Genomic DNA, 17,443 nt, shown 5'->3' with positions numbered 1-17,443 from the left:
GGACTAAGGTTGGAAAACATCAGCCACAGTGCGGAAAGGAACCCTAACTATTACATAGTCTGACTCTCTGAGTAGACGTGAGAAATGACACGGCAGCAGTTGGTTAAGTGCCCACAGTCACAGAAGGTGACTATCAGGCCTGAGGCTAAAATCTAAATCTCCATTTCTCAGAGCAGTGATTCCCCCCCCTTCTCCATGAATGTTATTAATATAAACTGAATCAAAAAGAAAGGGAGACATCAAAAAGCTTTCTTATATAAGCAAGATATATGACTCTAATTTTCTCCAGTACCTGATTGCAAAGCATAAGAGAATTTTATTACTATCACCTGTTACTTAGTATTGGCCTTACAAATATGTGTGGTACTATTTCCCTTTATTATTATCAAAAGCTATAAAACTCTCACATTATACAGAGTGAAGATGTAAAAAGTTAAAATTAGGGTCTTATTTTGCCAACCACCGCAGATATCAAAAGTCCCTATTACATGTTTCAGAAATATCCTTGAATAATAGAAGAGGTTTTTTTTTGTTTGCTTTGTTTTATTTTTTTAGCTTCATGACCTATTCTCATGCCCTGTGTTTTACACACTTTGGAGTTTCAAGATTCAACTCCAGGGCACAAGTCTGGGTACATGGCTGACCAGGTTCACTCTGAGTCCAGGGTGATAAATTACTAAGAGCAAAGCTTACCACCACCATTTTATATGATAGAGGTCAAATATTGTTCTTTGAATTAAATAATACCTGAGTGGTGTATGTGAAATGCTGCCACCGTTAGAAGTCCCAAAGAGTGAGGTACATAAAGCTCTGTAACCTCATGGTGCTTCCTTTGATGCAAAAGTAATCCCTCGATAGGAGCAGGGAGTTAGAAGGAACATGATTAATTGCTCGGGAAAACAATACTCTTTGAAGTATACATTTTAATGCTATATTAATAAATTTTAACTATGTCTATTTTTTCTATCTACAATAACATTCGCCTTCATAGAGTTGTAATCAATATTAAAATACTAAACCTTAAAATGTTAAATCCTAAAACAGTATGTCAGCAACTAAGAGGGTGGGCTCTGACATATGTGATTAATTACATTTTCCCAGATGGCCACCAACTAACTGGGGGACCATGGACAAGTCATTTAACTCTCTGGGTCTCAGTTTCCCTAACTCGTAAAACAGGAATAATAATAGTACCAACTTGATATACTTGTTATAAGGATTAAACTAGAAGTACAGACCTTAGTATAGTGCCTGGTACCTTGTAAACACTCGGTCAATGTTAACTGTAATAATTATTGTGATTTTTAACAAGCAGAGATATACTTTTAACTCATGCTTAATCCCTTAAATAATTTTAACTATTCAGTAATTTTAATTTTATAATTTGTTAGGTCTCATGCTAACTACAATATAAGATATCCTTTTTTCTCAACTAATTGATACAGAAGAGTTTGAAAAAAGGAAAGGAACTAGAATATTTGAATCCACAAGAGAGCATAATCCTTTTTCAGAACATTTCATAATGAAACAGGTGTTTGGCAAAATTCAAATATTATTTAAGATACTTTATATTTTCTGTTTAGTTCAATGATAGATCAACTGAGATCTTTAGGGCTCACAGCAATTTGGCTTTGGCCTGAGGGAACTGGGGAGAGTAAGATCCAAAAGTCTACAGATATGAGCTGAAAACTGGAGGGATTAGCTATATTGTAAAACTTCAGAGAGAAAACTCCAGCCTGGTCAGCTTATATACCATTCTGATACTCAATATCAACCAGTTTCAAGACTCATGCCACGGTATGCACTCCTTTCATCAGAAAGAGCAAAGCAAAAGTTCAAACCTACTGAAGGTCCTGGCTTCCCTCTCACGCCTGGTGGTCCTGGAAAGCCAGCAGCGCCCTAAGAAAAAGAACAGGAGAGGGAAGAGAAAAGCTGTTAGGCATTTTGGGGTGCTGCAAATGACGTTTCTATCAACAACAGATCCTACATGTCACGGTGGTCCTGTAAGATTATTATGGAGCTGAAAAATTCCTGTCCCCCAGGACGTCACAGCCACCCTAACATCACAGTGTAACGCATCATCATGTTTGTGGTGATGCCGGTGTAAACAAACCTACTGCGTGCCAGCTGTGTAAAAGTATAGCACTAGCAATTATGTATAATACATTCAACCTGATAATGATAACAAGTAACCAGTTACTATGTTACCAGTTTATGTATTTGCTATATTATGCCTTTTACTGTTATGTTAGAGTTTATTCTTTCTACTTATAAAAAATAGGATCGCTGTAAACAGTATGCATGTTATATTGGCAGCCTCATCCATCTGGTTTACTGAGCCTCTTGATTGCGTTATTTTCTCTTGCATTTGATTTAATCTCCTGTTGTTTCATAAATTTAGTGTGGTCTAAGTGGACAGTAGTTCACAGTGATGTCCTAGGCCTTCACATGCCCTCACCACTCACTCACTGACTTGCTGGGGCAACTTACAGTCCTGTGAGCTCCGTCCATGGTATGTGCCCTGTACAGGTGTACCATTTTTTATCTTTTATACTGTATTTTTATTGTACCTTTTCTGTTAGGTATGTTTAGATACACGAATAGTGACCACTGCATTGCAAGGGCCTATGGAATTAAGTAAAGTAACATGTCGTACAGGTTTGTAGCCTAGAAGCAGCAGGCGACAGTACCAAGGCTTGTGTAAATGCATCCTACAATGTTTGCGCAGAGACAGAATGACCTAACACGCTTTTCTCAGAATATGTCCCTGTCATTAAGCAGCACATGACTGAATTTTCATGCTCCTTAAAGAGAATTCATGCCAGTATTCTTAAAAACTGAGGAAACTTTTGCAAACAAGGAATATAAAACCACAGTGATACCATGTCATAACAAAATATATGGTGAAAATAATGACTACCTTTTCTAAAAAGAATTTGTACTTTTTTACTGGCTTAAAATTAATGGTGAAAAAAAGTTACCTTGTCTCCAGGATACCCTGGTTCTCCTGGCCCCCCTGCAGTGCCTGGTTCACCCTACAGAGCACATTTCACACAAAGACAGTTAAGCTTTGCAAACATGGTAATACTAAAAGAAAGCAAATATTAACAACAGATTAACTTCTCTATTTTCTCTACTTCTGAGAAAAATTATATAATTGATAGTACATATTAGATTCCATATATTAAAACAAAATATTTTATAAGTTCTGCTGGCAACAAATGTAATAAGAAATTATTTCTATGATAATGTAAATATTTAAATCACCTTATCACCTTTGATTCCAGGTAGGCCCTTATTCCCTGAAAGACCCTAAAAAATAAAAGTGATATTTTGTGACATCATAGAGAAATTAAAATTAAATATTCAGTAGGCAAATAGAGCCATACCTTTGGGCCAGGAATTCCAGAAGGTCCAATTGCTCCCACAGGGCCAACACTGCCCTGGAAAGCAATGAGGAAGAAAGGTATTCAACATCCAACAACGTCAGAAAGAGAGTATAGTATCCCTGCCCAGGTAGCTCAGTTGGTCTGAGCATTGTCTCTGTATATGCCAAGGTTGTGAGTTCAATGCCTGGTCAGGGCATATACAATGAAAGCAACCAATGAATGCACAAAGAAACAACAACAAATTGATGTTGCTTTCTTTCTCCCTTTGTCTCTTTCTCTAAAATCAATAAATGAGAAAAAATTGAAGAAAGAGAATATGGTGGAATGAATGAACTAACCCAGAACAGCTCATCTCACTAAGCTCCCACGTGTGCATGCTGTCTTCAGCAACCTCTTTTTCTCTCCACCTTTAGAAAGCATACCCATCTTTCAAACTTCAGTAAAGTGCATCCTGTTTCCTGAAGCCTTCTCATACTGGTCTAGTCCACAAGGATTCTTTCTTTCCTTGAGCTCCTATGATACTTAATGTCCATTACATTCATTTTGAAATATTTTCGACTAGCTAATATCTTGAAAACAGGGAAAATAGTTTAGTGCCATGTTCCCAGGAAGAATTCAATAAATACTTTACATGAATGTCTTAGAGTTTCATTTCACTTGGCAAATACTTACTGGACAGTTACTATGGGCCAGGAATTGCAATGATTTTATTTCATAATTTGAATTTACAAAATGTGAAAATTTACCATGATTTCAGGGATAACCTGAATAGTCAACAAAAAGCTCTACTTTTCTAGGCTTATCTCATGCATTCATTATAGAATGTTTGTGAACATAAGAGGAAAAAGATACAGTCATCAATGTCAAGGTTTTTAGTTTAATGCTCCAATGCAAGGTTCCTCAAAACCATCACTACCACACTCATCTCTTACAAGCAAGAGAGTTAGAAAAACTCCTTCAACATGGTGTCATAGAAGACAAAGGACAACAGCAACGATAATGGTATTTGCAAACAAAACTTGAAAAAAATGGTGGACGTCTAGTGATGGTTTGGAGATAAGATATTATTTCTCTGTCATGGATGCCTTCATTTTACTTCTTTCTCTTGCTTCCTCTCTGTGCCTGGCTACCATTTGATCATCCACCCTAAGAAACCAAGTTGCTTTAAACCTCTATTGTCCAGCTTCAAAATGTTAAGGCACTTTTAAGTGTGTATTTGTGACAATTCTGACAATATCGCCCCTTTTAGTTACAATGAACATTTCTTAGGATAGGATCCCCGGTGCTCACTACCAGGCCTCCACCAGCCCTTTCAGCATCATCTCCTTCCATTTGCCTCCACCTCCCCTGTACTTCTCCCTCCTCCACATCCTGCATTCCAGCCACAGGGGACTGTTTTCACTCTCTGAAATGCTCTTCCTTACTACATGCCGCAGCCTTTGGAGATATGTCTGTCTTTGCTGAAATACCCGTCTACGACATTACTAAGTATGCTGCACTATACTTTTTTGCTCTTCCTAGTCCCTGCAACCTGTGAGAGCAGAAGCATGTTTTACTCATCTTTTTCACTCTCCAAGACCCAATATGATAACTGGTTTTGGATTTATTCATGTATTTATTTATCTTTAGAGGGGAAGGAGAGAGGAAGAGAAACATCAATGTATGGTTGCCCTTCGTGCGTCCCCTGCTGGGAGTGGGCCTGCAGGGAACCGGCCTGCAACCCAGGCACGTGCCCTGACTGTGAATTGAACCGCGATCCTCTGGTTCACAGGCCCACGCTCAATCCACTGAGCTACACCAGCCAGGGCCTTGATAACTGGTTTTGAAATAAAGTATGGATTGAATGCTGGAGGAAGTAATAAACTTTAATAATAAAATTAAAAACAGTGATTTCTAGAACTCTATCTCTCAACATAAGGGCGCATTTCTAATAGTCTATGTTTATATAATACAAATTTCAGAATGGAAAATATGACATCTTTACTTTTGGGTGAGCCCTAAAGTCTGTGAAATATAACTGAGATAAATGATTTCCAACTGCTTAACCCTGAAATACATGGAGCTGTGAGAGACAAAGTATAATATTTTCCAACTTAATAAAGAGATATGCAATATTGATACATCACTGACAAATTCTGTCAAAAGGAAAAATTGTTCTTATAGTTACAGAGGCTAGTTTTTTTCAGAATTCAGATTTAAAACTTATGATAGTATTAAAAATTTAACAGACAACTGTTTAGAAATTATGCAGCAAAGATCTATGTAGGTATATAAAGAAGTACTTTTTAAAAAAAAATTTATGTATTTATTTTTAGAAAGAGTAGAAGGGAAGGAGAAAGAGAGAAAAAATGATGTGAGAGAGAAATATCAATTGGTTGCCTCCTGCATGTGCCCCCACTGGGGACAGAACCTGCAACCCAGGCATGTGGCCTAACCACGAATCAAACTGGCAACCCTTCACTTTGCAGTACAACAGCTAACCAACTGAGCCACACTGGTCATGGTGCAAAGAAATAGCTTATAAGCAAATATTTCTTTGTCATCCTATTGTTTTTTCTATAGGCAATATAATATTAAATTTTATTTCAGTAAATGTGAGATCTTCAGATAAATTTGAGATCTTCAAATAAATGTAGTTTACAGGCATAATATCCTATTTAGCTTTTTAGAGATTCTAAAAATCACAAGACAGTAGTAAGTTTTGGAAGATATCAAAAAACATATATATATTAAAGTGGCTTAGTAAAACAGGGAATTAAAAAGTAAAATGGTATTAGTATAGAACTTTCTAAGAAACATCAGATATTTTGTGTTGTATCATGAGTTCTGTGGAAAACCTTATTCTGAAAAACTATAGTCTAATGAAAGTTACCCATGATAACTCAAGAGCAGTTTTTTTAAAAGCTTTTATTTATTTATTTTTAGACAGAGGAGGAGGGAGGGAGAACGAGAGGGACAGAAACATCAGTGTGTGGTTGCCTCTTGCGCACCCCGCATTGGGGACCTGGCCCGCAACCCAGGCGTGTGTTCTGACTGGGAATGGAACTGGTGGCCCTTGGTTTCACAGGTCCATGCTCAATCCACGGAGCTACACCAACTAGGGCTCAAGAGCAGTTTTTAGTTCCACAAAGACAACGTGAAGGTCCTTCTGCAATTCCTACCTACCACACTCCTCTTCCACGAGAAGATGAAGTAGAGAGAAGACAATCATTTCATGCATGGGAGCTTAGCTGAGAGTGTCTGGGGTATAACAACAGAAGAAGAAAAGCCTCCCACACAGTGATGAATAACAGAGAACTTTTGAGTCAAATTAAGTAAAAAAAAATAGAGACCCAGGGATAGGTTCTTTACATAAAAACAGCAGCCGCTGGCCAACTGGAGTTCATATGAGTGCGTACATTGCGGAAAGGGCTGTAAGTTTCATATTGGGCTTTTGAACCCTACCCATCAGCACTCACAGGAGATAATCACAGCCATTAACTAATAAACCAAATGACAGTAACAATCTACTACATGGAAAAATTATTTAGAAAAATCAGTACCACCTCATCAGAAACTAAACTTGCCAGAAGGGAACACCTGAGAGAGAAAGCCGAAGCTGCAGTTCTGGGCAAGCAGATAAACCATTTACTATGTATAGTTCTTTAGTATATATAGTTCCACATCTTTCCCAATTATCTTCAAAATGCCACTTCCTTCCATCTGCTCTCATGCCCCCAGACTTTCCAGGCCGCAATCCTGCTTCTTCTCTTCCCATCTCCCAAACCTTCCACTTCTCCCCTCTCCTGTCTCAGAGCCCTTCATCCTTTTCTACTCTACCCCGTTCATGTACAATCTTCAAGACACAGCTTAAATGGCATCTCCTTTGTGATGCCTACTCTAAATCTCTGAGGTAATACAAGTTGCTGCTTTCTCAGTGGCTTTTAGTCCATGAGAGCAGTAATCGTGTTGTATGATAATGCTTTTTTTTTAGTTCTATGCCACTAGATTATAATCATTGCCAACAACAGGAGTTATAACTTGTTCACATGTATAGGCCTAGCATCTGGTTCAGCATTTGATACATAGCAGGTGTTCACATTATTTTTATTAAAAATTTAATAAACATAGGGAGTGATACCTGCTCTATTTACTTTATAAAAGAGATATGCATGTAAAAGTATTTTGCAGAGTGCAAAACACTATCTATGTCAATATAGAAGAAGAACAGATGAGATTTACAAAGATGATTGTTAGTGTCATTAGCCATTTTAATTCTTGTGGAATTATTTCCCATTTACCAAAGGGTGAGTGGAGAAAGAGAAAGGACAGAAAACTCAGTTATCAGTACTGAGCACTAGTATGTGTCAGGCACCGTGCTCTGTCCTGGAACTGAAAAATGAATAAGAGTTAACTCTCAGGCAGAAAAGTAGAGGTAGAGTGTTTCAGGCAGACAAACAAGTGCAATGGCCATCTAGCAGGGAGGCTGCGTGACACCTGAGCATGAACGGCTTTGTTATTGCACACAGGCTACATGCTGAAGATGCAGACAAAAAACAAAAGTCTGGACATCTTAGGCCATGATAAGAATTTCGGTCTTAATCCATAATGACAGCAGCTTTTGAGTTAACCAACATAATGTGAAGAGGCTAAATGAAGGCGCAAAGAGTACCTTTGGAGCCCAACTCCCTTCCCCTCTTTCTTTTCTGTCCCCATTGATAAAGTCATTGGCTGCCACCTATAAGTTTAACCCCATTCCAAGTTCTGAGCGAAAAAATGGTCCTTTTGGCTTTACCTTTACATAAAGCTTCTCATGAAGCCTAACAAAATCTCATCTGACAGTATACACTTTAAGGTAATATAATTTTTAAGAAGGTGTCATAGTACAAAAGATAAAATTTGGACTCTGGCTAAAGATCACATGACTTCAAATTCAGGCTCAACATTTATGAGCTAAGTGGTGTTGTGTCATTCTGCGAATTAAATGGCATAACACATTTTCCATGTGACTAGCACATAGAAAACACTAAATAAAAGTGAGCTGTTATTGCTAATTTTATTATTGTTACTATATTACTATTAAGAGAACAGGTTAAAGGTCTTACACCCTCTCAGGTTCTCGGACTCTCAGTTCTATACTCTTGCTATCCCAAAATGGAAAGTTAAAACTTGTTATTCTGATTTTTATCATTGTTCCAATAATTGAACTCCTGACATATTCCTTTGGCCAAGTTGTCACTTTCTGCCTTGGAGTAGTTAAGGTGGGGGAAAGACATTAAATTTGGAGTCAGAAGACCTGTGTTCAAGTTCAAACTAAAAATATTATGGCTATAGTTTATGACATAGAGCTCTATAGAGTTTTAATCACCTACTTCACATGCTAGAGTAAGCTCCAAATTGATTTTTAAGAAAAACCTTATCTATGCCCATGGTCATGCCCTACTTTTATATGGATATAAATAGTTTACTTTTAAGATTCTATTTTTATTAAGCTCCTTATATTTCACAAAGTATTTCAATTTTGCCTTTAGCTCAGCTGAATATTAAAGCATATAGTTCTGAATATATATATAAAATATCCACAATTCATATCACTGTCATTAACTATTATCTTGGCTGGGAGAAATATATTTGTGAAGGTATGTTAGAAACAGCAGTCTGTTCACGCCAATGAATAACCTAAAATTATCAGAAAGCTACATATCTATAGTACATTGTTTTGGCCTCCACAGGATAGGTTATACTAGACTGTGCTTTGCCTACATAAGACACTTGAGCAAAACTTAAAGATTTGAAATCACTGCATAAAAACTGATTAAGTGGACAGTACAAGAAATAAATTATATATTTAAATGTTCAATGGCACTGGTGATGTCCTGTTCCTACCTTTTGTTCAGGATGGTTTTCCTAACCAATTATTCAATTTTATTCCACATGTAAAGTCTACAGATGCCATGTTTTTTGTTCAGAACTGTCTGTGTCTGTGCAGAGTAGATGGTTGGGAAGACTCTCTCAAAGGAAACAAATGGCTGTTTAGAATAGTGTCATACTTCTGAAGAGACTGGTTTTATAAAAATATTTTATTTTTAGAGAGAAAGGAAGGGACAGAGTAAGAGGGGAAGAGAAACATCCATGTGAGAGAGAAACATCAATCTACTGCCTCCTATAAGAGCCCCAGCTGGGGACCAAAGCTGCCACCCAGGCATGTGCCCTGACCAGGAATTGAACTGGCAACCTTTCACTTTGCCAAATGATGCCCAACCAACTTGAGCCAGCCACACGGGTCAGGGTGGAGGAACTGTTTCTTGACTAAGTAACATTTAATGAGACGGACATAAATACATATGTACATATAAATCTGTGGAAATTTATTTTAGCTTATCATAAAATATAATTTTTGATTCATACTATGTCTAATTTGCATTAGGAAATTACACATAAGCAAGGTATAAATCCAATAAGACACTAAATTCATTTTTCTAAAGTTTTAAAACATATCTAACAAACATAAATTCACAAGAAGATATTTTATAAGAATGATGATATCTGATACTCACTCTAAGCCCAGGAAACCCAGGAGGACCAGTGCTACCTATAAGTCCCTAAGGAAAAGAAATGTGCATGATTGGTTAAACGGGACTCCAGAATACTAAGTGTATTTTCTGAAGATGGAGACAAAATTATTTAGAAAAAAATATATCAAATCTTAACAACTTCTACAGCTAATTTCTAAAACTTCCCTATTCTCATGCAACTCTTAAGAAGTATTAAATCTCTGGTGGTAGTTTATATTCCTCAGACATGCTCCTGGATTCATGCTCTAAACATGAGTTTTGTCATTATCAAACAGGAATTATATTTGTTCTCATTGTAAAGATCAAAATTAAAATGATCATATATAAAAGTTTTTAAATGTTTCATAAACCACTATACAAATGTGAGAAATCACCAACATTGTTATATTATTTATGTGACATTTTAAATTCCCAGCAGTAATGTTTCCAGTTGATTTGCAATTGGTCTTTGCGATGGTTTTTTGAACTCAACATTATAGTCTTTATAATCCACTCCATGTCTGTGTTATATTATTTATATAATACAAGATTCAAGAAGAGTCTCTTATTTTTTTGTATTTCAAATTGTTTAAGCAAAGATATAGTATTAAACATAGAGAAGTATAAATCAATAAATTGAAAACATCTAGTTTATTCTTACATTTTAAAGATTCTTAAAGACTCAAAATGCTCTTCAAGAAGCAATGGGGAGCGGGGAAGGGGAGGAGTATTGGGGAAAAGGTTCAGGGAATAAGAAGCATAAATGCTCAGTACAAAATGGACAGGGAGAGGTTAAGAATAGTATAGGAAATGTAGAAGCCAAAGAACTTATACACATGACCCATGGACATGAACTAAAGGGGAACTGCTGGAGGGGAATAAAGGGGAGAAAAAAATGAGGCAAATAGCATAAACAATAAAATATATTAAAAAATAAAATAAAATAAAGAGCAGATCTCAGAAAGTTTTAAATATTGCAGGAGTCCAACCCCAACAAACTGCATGCATATTTAACTGAGAAAATATTTAATAAGGTCACACTTATTTAATATTTAGGCTTCACACTAGGCATGCAAGTCATGTGCCTTATAATGATGACTCAGTCAAGAATGAACTGCACATACAACAGTGCTATACAATACAGCCAAGGTGTGTGGTAGGCTGTGCCAGTTAGGTTGGTGTAAGTGCACTTTATATGTTCACACAACAATGAATCATCTAACGACGCCTATCACAAAACATATCCCTGTCATTAAGTGGCACATATTTGACCACAAATGGTATGAAAGCAAAAAAGTAAGTAGTGCTCACTTTCTTATGCTTGAAATGGGAAGCTCCCAGAGTCACGGGCAAGAATTAGATAGTAAATATTCTACTTAGGATACTATTATAATAAAAATTTGGCTAAATTCACTAAATAACCTAATACAGTTATAATTTATAAAAAGAAAAAAACTATTTTTCAAATATTTTAGTTTCAAAACAAATGCTAGTATTTACATATGTGTAAATATAGAAACTCTTCCTAATTTAGACTATAAAAATTTTGTGGTTGATTCTAATTTTACCTTAAAATTTTGCAAAAAAAATGTGTACATGACATAAATTGGGGGCGTAGCTACTGGATGCTTTTTGAGAGTGAAAAATAAAGGGACATCTACCTATGCAATAGTATGAAAAAACAGCAATCCACCATTATTCTTCGATAATATAATTAAAATCATTTTTGAATGGTGGCTTCCTAATCTGAACACAGATATCTGAACACCCCCAAAGGAGATTTCTCTGTAAAATATTCAAAAGGTTAATCAGTGACATATTTGAGTCCAAAAGAACAGTCATCAAATGCACAATTTTTACATGAGGCTTGTTAGTCCTTCATGTGCATTAAAAGCTTTTTCCCCCTCCCATCCCAAGATGCAAGACAGTATTGTGATCATATATTTCTAATATTTACTTAAGCAGTCACATTTAACATGGTCAAAATAATGTCAGTGACTCTCTCTCAAGATAGTTTGTTCATGAAATATTTTTAGTTTATTTCTCATATTGTAAAATACAAAATTTGAATGTGCACAGTGTTATCAAACCTGGCCACAGTGTTTATTCATAAATATGGTAATGAGGAGGGCAAGTACAGTTGCTGTGCAGCCTAAGCAATCAAAAAGGTCAGACTGCAAGGTCGGACTCTCACAATTTACTCACAGGACTACCATCAGGACCAGCAGGGCCTCTCTCTCCAAAGTCACCTGGAAAACCCTGGCCCAGGGAAAGAGAAAGAAATGTTGTTAAGCCTAAAATAGATAAAGAATTCCATTTTGCTGTTTTTTCTGGTAAGAAATTTAGTAATAGGAGATATTTATTTTCTAATCCTTAAATGGTAGTGCAACAAAAATACGTATTTGTTTTGCATAACATTTCCCTGATTTGGTTAAGTATAGTATTTCTCTATTTCATAAACATTATTTCACATGCTATATAATATGTGCAGAAAGCTAAGCTGGAGAAAATGGAAATTTGTTCATCATCATATAAAAATCATTGAATGAAGGGAACACAACCAAGATTTCTAGCTGACCAATCCATTATGTCTGCTACTTCACGCTGTTCCTCTACTCACACCACAGAGACCACGAAGCATGTGCTAGCACACTTACCACGTGTTAAGGGCTTTATACACATTATTAGATCTATATTCCTTCATTTCATCTTTACAACAGGTTGAATGAACAAGAACTAATATTTTTACTTTTCAGTTGAGGCAATTAAAGCACAGACAGGTTAAGCCACTTAACCCACTATGATGGGTAGGACTGAGAACTGAATAGAGTCCGTCTGACCAAAGAATCAGTGCTCTATTTCTGCTCTGCTGTGCTGAATGCTGTTAACTCCCAATTAGAAGACACAATATAGTGTGCAAAAAAAAAAAACATTTAAGTGCAATTTTATTGGGGGAAGGCATAATGCACATAAACACTGCAGACATAAAATGTGGTGCCAATGAAAATGAAGCTTCCCAAATGTCTGTTGAGAATTCTACATTGTAAAAGCAAGACTAGTAAAATAACACACTTTCTCATTACGAACTCTATGGTAAAGTAGTAACTCAGTCACTCTTACTTTATATACTACATTTTTTCTCTAAAGATTTAGCACTGGATTTACCAGGCTACTTTAAAAATGATTTATAAAACTTACTGTAAACACTTTAATATTTTTATTTTAAAATATTTATAAGGCTAACAAAAATAGTACTACATTGTTAGACTCTTATACTTTTTAAAATTGTCGTTCAACTAAAGTTTTCTGCATTTCCCTCCATTAGTCTCCCCTGCCCTCCCCACTCCCACCTCCCACATTCAATCCTCCCTCCCCACATGGACTTTGTCCATGGGTCCTTTATGCATGTTCCTTGATGATCCTCCCCTTATTTGCCTCATTATCTCCATCCCCTCTCCCCTGTGATCACTGTCAGTTTGTTTCTTATTTCCACATCTCTGGCTTTATTTTGTTCATTTGTTAGTTTTGTTGATTAGGTTCCACTTACAGGTGAGATCATATGGTATTTGTCTTTCACCATCTGGCTTATTTCATTGAGTACAATTTTCCCCAGTTCCTTCATGCTGTTGAAAAAGGAAGGAGCTCCTTCTTCCTTTCTGCTGCGTAGTATTCCATTGTGTAAATGTACCAGTTTTTTGATCCATTTATTTACTAATGGGCACCTACGTTGCTTCTAGCACTTGGCTATTGTAAATTGTGCTGCTATGAACATTGGAGTGCACACGATGTTTTGAATTGGTGTTTCAGGATTCTTAGGGTATACTCCCAGCAGTGGAATTGCTGGGTCAAAAGGCAGGTCCAATTTTAGTTTTGTGAAAAAATTTGATACTTTTTTTCACAGTGGCTGCACCAGTCCGCCTTCCCACCAACAGTGTATTAGGGTTCCCTTTTTTCTACAACCTCACCAACACTTGCTGTTTATTGATTTGTTTATGATGCCCATTCTGATCACTGTGAAGTGGTATCTTACTGCAGTTTTTTAAAATATATATTTTATTGATTATACCATTACAGTTGTTCTGTTCCCCCCTTCATTCCCCTCCACCCTGTACACCCCCTTCGCCACCATTCTCCCCCTTTAGTTTATGACCACGTGTCTCAAGTTTTTTAGATTCTATATTTCCCCTACTACTCTTGCCCTCCCCCCTATCTATTTTCTACCTACCGTCTTGGCTAGTGATGCTGAGCATCGTTTCATATGTCCCTCTGTATGTCCTCCCTGGAGGACATGGGCCCTCTGTATGTCCTCCCTGGAGAAGTCTCTGTTCAGGTACTTTGCCCATTTTTTTTAACTGGATTTTTATCTTCCTGGTGTGGAGACATGTGAGTTCTTTATATATTTTGGAGATCAAACCCTTGTCTGAGGTATCATTGGCAAATATATTTTCCCACAAAGTTGCTTCCCTTTTCATTTTGCTCATGTTTTCTTTAGCTGCACAAAATCTTTTTATTTTGATGAAGTCCCATTTGTTTATTCTTTGTTTTATGTTCCTTGCTCTAGGGAACATATTAGTGGAAATACTGCTGCATGGAATATCTGAAATTTCCCTGCCTATGTTCTCCTCCAGGATTTTTATGGTGTCATAACTTATATTTAAGTCTTTTATCCACCTTCAATTTATTTTTGTGTATGGTGTAAGTTGGTGGCTGAGTTTCATTTTTTTTTGCATGTAGCTGTCCAGATCTCCCAACATTATTTGTTGAAAAGGTTATTTTTACTCCATTTTATGCTTGCACCCTCTTTTTCAATTAATTGACCATAGAGACATGGGTTTATTTCTGAGCTGTTTATTCTGTTCCACTGATCTATGTGTCTGTTCTTATGCCAGTTACCAGACTGTTGTGGTTATAGTGGCCTTGTAATACAGTTTGATATCAGGTATTGTTATCCCTCCTACTTTGCTCTTCTTTCTCAAAATTGCTGAGGCTATTTGGGGTTGTTTATAGTTCCATATAAATTTTTGAAATGTTTGTTCTATATCTATGAAATATGTCATTAGTATTCTAATGGGGATTGCACTGAATCTATAAATTGCTTTGAGTAGTATGGACATTTTGATTATGTTAGTTCTTCCAATCCTTGAACATGGTGCATGCTTCCACTTATTTGTGTCTTCCTTAATTTCTTACTTCAGTGTTGTGTAGCTTCCTGAGTACAGGTCTTTTACCTCCTTGGTTAGGTTTATTCCTAGGTACTTCATTTTTCTTTTTGCTGTAGCAAATGGGATTTTTTCTTGATCTCTGTTTCTGATATTTCATTGTTGGTGTACAAAAATGCCTTCAATTTTTAAATATTGACTTTGTATTCTGCTGCTTCGCCAAATTTACTTATTAAGTCAAGTAGCTTTTTGGTGGAGCCTGTAGGGTTTTCTACGTACACTATCATGTCATCTGCAAAGAATGACAATTTTACTTCCTTTTTCCAATTTGGATGCCTTTTATTCCTTTTTCTTGTCTGATTGCTGTGGCTAGAACTTCCAATACTGTGTTAAATAGAAGTGGTGAAATTGGTCACTCTTGTCTTGTTCCTGATCTTAGTGGGAAACCTTTCAGTTTTTCCTGTTGAGTATGATGTTTTCTGTAGGTTTCTCATATATGGCCTTCATTATGTTGAGGTATGCTCCCTCTATTCCCACTTTGCTGATGTTTTTTTTTTTTTATCATAAATGGATGCTGTACCTTATCACATACCTTTCCTGCATCTATTGAAGTGATCTTGTGATTTCTGTCTTTCCTTTTGTTTATGCGATGGATTACATTTATTGATTTGTAAGTATTGTTAAGATTCTTATTAGGCAACCCAGTATAAAATATTGCATGTTAACAGACCGAAAAAAGTCATTCATTCACTAGTACAAGTACAAATGGGCTAAGTTTAAAAGATGATTTAACAATAGAAATTTTATGCTATTTCTAAGACATAGTTAACTCATTCCAGAAGCAGTTTCTCCTATTCTGTAATCAGAGGATAATGCAAAAACTACCCATGCAGTCAAACATATTGTAGCCATACTCCCTCTAAAGTCTGTTGAGGTTCAGGCAGGTATTTTGCTTTCATTGTCTTTGGAAGTCAAATTCTGTTGTTAACAAGCTCACAAATCTGCAATACACCATTCAAGTCAGTATGTACTAACATGAATATTTGAAAACATTTTTAATCCATGGGTAATGGAAAAAGTGGAGGAAAAATACTGTAATAAATCTGAAACATAAGAGATGATTGATTTATAGATAGATCATAAGTAGATTTCCCATAAACCTCAGTGAAATAATAAAGAATGAGAAGCACACTGCATAATTCCATTAATGGAATTAATTATGTGAAATGTCTAGAATAGGCACATCCACAGAGATGGAAAGCACATTCTTAGTTGTCTAATGTTGGTGGTATGGGGGAGAATTGGGGACTGAGTGCTAATGGACAGGTACAGAGTTTCTTTCTGAGGTGATGAGAATTTTCTAAAATCAGTGTGGTGCCTGCATAACTCTGTGAAAATACTAATAACCACCAAATTATACACTTTAAAAGAGTGACTTTTATGATATGTAAGTTATATTTCAGTAAAGGTCTTCTTAAGAAATGAAGAAACAATCAGCCTAAACAAGTAGCTGGACTGCTAAAGCATCCTTGGGGACTCACTCAGGATTGCCAACAGAATGTGCTATCTGGGACTGATAAGCTCCCATCCTCACCCAGAGAAAAGAGTTATTCTCCAGTTCCCACAAAACTCTGACCTCTACCTGCTAGGAGAGGAAGAAGGGAGAGGAGAGAGAACTATGATTAGTTCTGTACTTACCAAAAAAGCTGTACTTTCTAGAACCAGCATTAAAAACAATAAAATATTAAGTTCAACATCCTGTTCTTCTGGTAGTTCAAAAATATGTATAATAAATATTAGCTCTTCAACTTGATTTTGACCTTGAAACAGTTTCATTAAAATGAATAATACCTACTTTAAAAAGTTTTATGTATTATTTCTTCTCTTACTTTATTATGTTAAGTATTTCATTTCATTTTAATTTCTTATTTGTTTTATTTTTATCCTTTTTACACATTGATCATTGTATCATCAATTTTTGATATACTTTCTACTAAATCTAGACATATTTTCTCATTCTATGAAGCAGAGTACAGTCAATGCTACAAAAATCATATTTGGGTATACACTAAACATCTATTTTCTTTTGGAGAACATCAATCAATGTTTTATATTAATGAAAATGTCACTGTTTATTCACCATTTATTCAGTTGTTATTTTGATTCTTGCAACTACATGCATAATATTTTGTTTTTTAATACTGAAGAGGTTCTGTATTACTTTAATAATGAAATTTAATATTTACAGCCATATATCTTCATTGCCAGAAAAATGATCTTAAAGATTGCTTGTGAAATATGTAACAATAGTGACAAAACAATTGGTCTTTGAACTTAGAACATAAAGGGCAATTTCTACAAT

At 35.9% G+C, this 17,443-nt stretch overlaps 1 protein-coding gene across 1 annotated transcript in view; it reads right to left on the bottom strand.

The window, feature by feature from the left end:
* The window catches only part of COL24A1 (collagen type XXIV alpha 1 chain), a 337,900-nt gene that overhangs the window by 224,699 nt on the left and 95,758 nt on the right, over positions 1–17,443 (bottom strand). The window contains exons 13-18 of the mRNA XM_037060934.1: positions 12,128–12,181; positions 9,926–9,970; positions 3,390–3,443; positions 3,268–3,312; positions 2,982–3,035; positions 1,846–1,899 (exon numbers count right to left, since the gene is read on the bottom strand). Coding sequence (XP_036916829.1) covers positions 1,846–1,899; positions 2,982–3,035; positions 3,268–3,312; positions 3,390–3,443; positions 9,926–9,970; positions 12,128–12,181 — 306 coding nt within the window. The remainder of the gene's footprint in view (positions 1–1,845; positions 1,900–2,981; positions 3,036–3,267; positions 3,313–3,389; positions 3,444–9,925; positions 9,971–12,127; positions 12,182–17,443) is intronic.

This window comes from Sturnira hondurensis, unplaced genomic scaffold (assembly GCF_014824575.4).
Source record: "Sturnira hondurensis isolate 20B ecotype Veracruz unplaced genomic scaffold, ASM1482457v3 Scaffold0013063, whole genome shotgun sequence".
Lineage (NCBI taxonomy): Eukaryota > Metazoa > Chordata > Mammalia > Chiroptera > Phyllostomidae > Sturnira > Sturnira hondurensis.
Note: the sequence above shows the minus strand (reverse complement) of the source record. Positions and strands in the feature narration are given on the sequence as shown.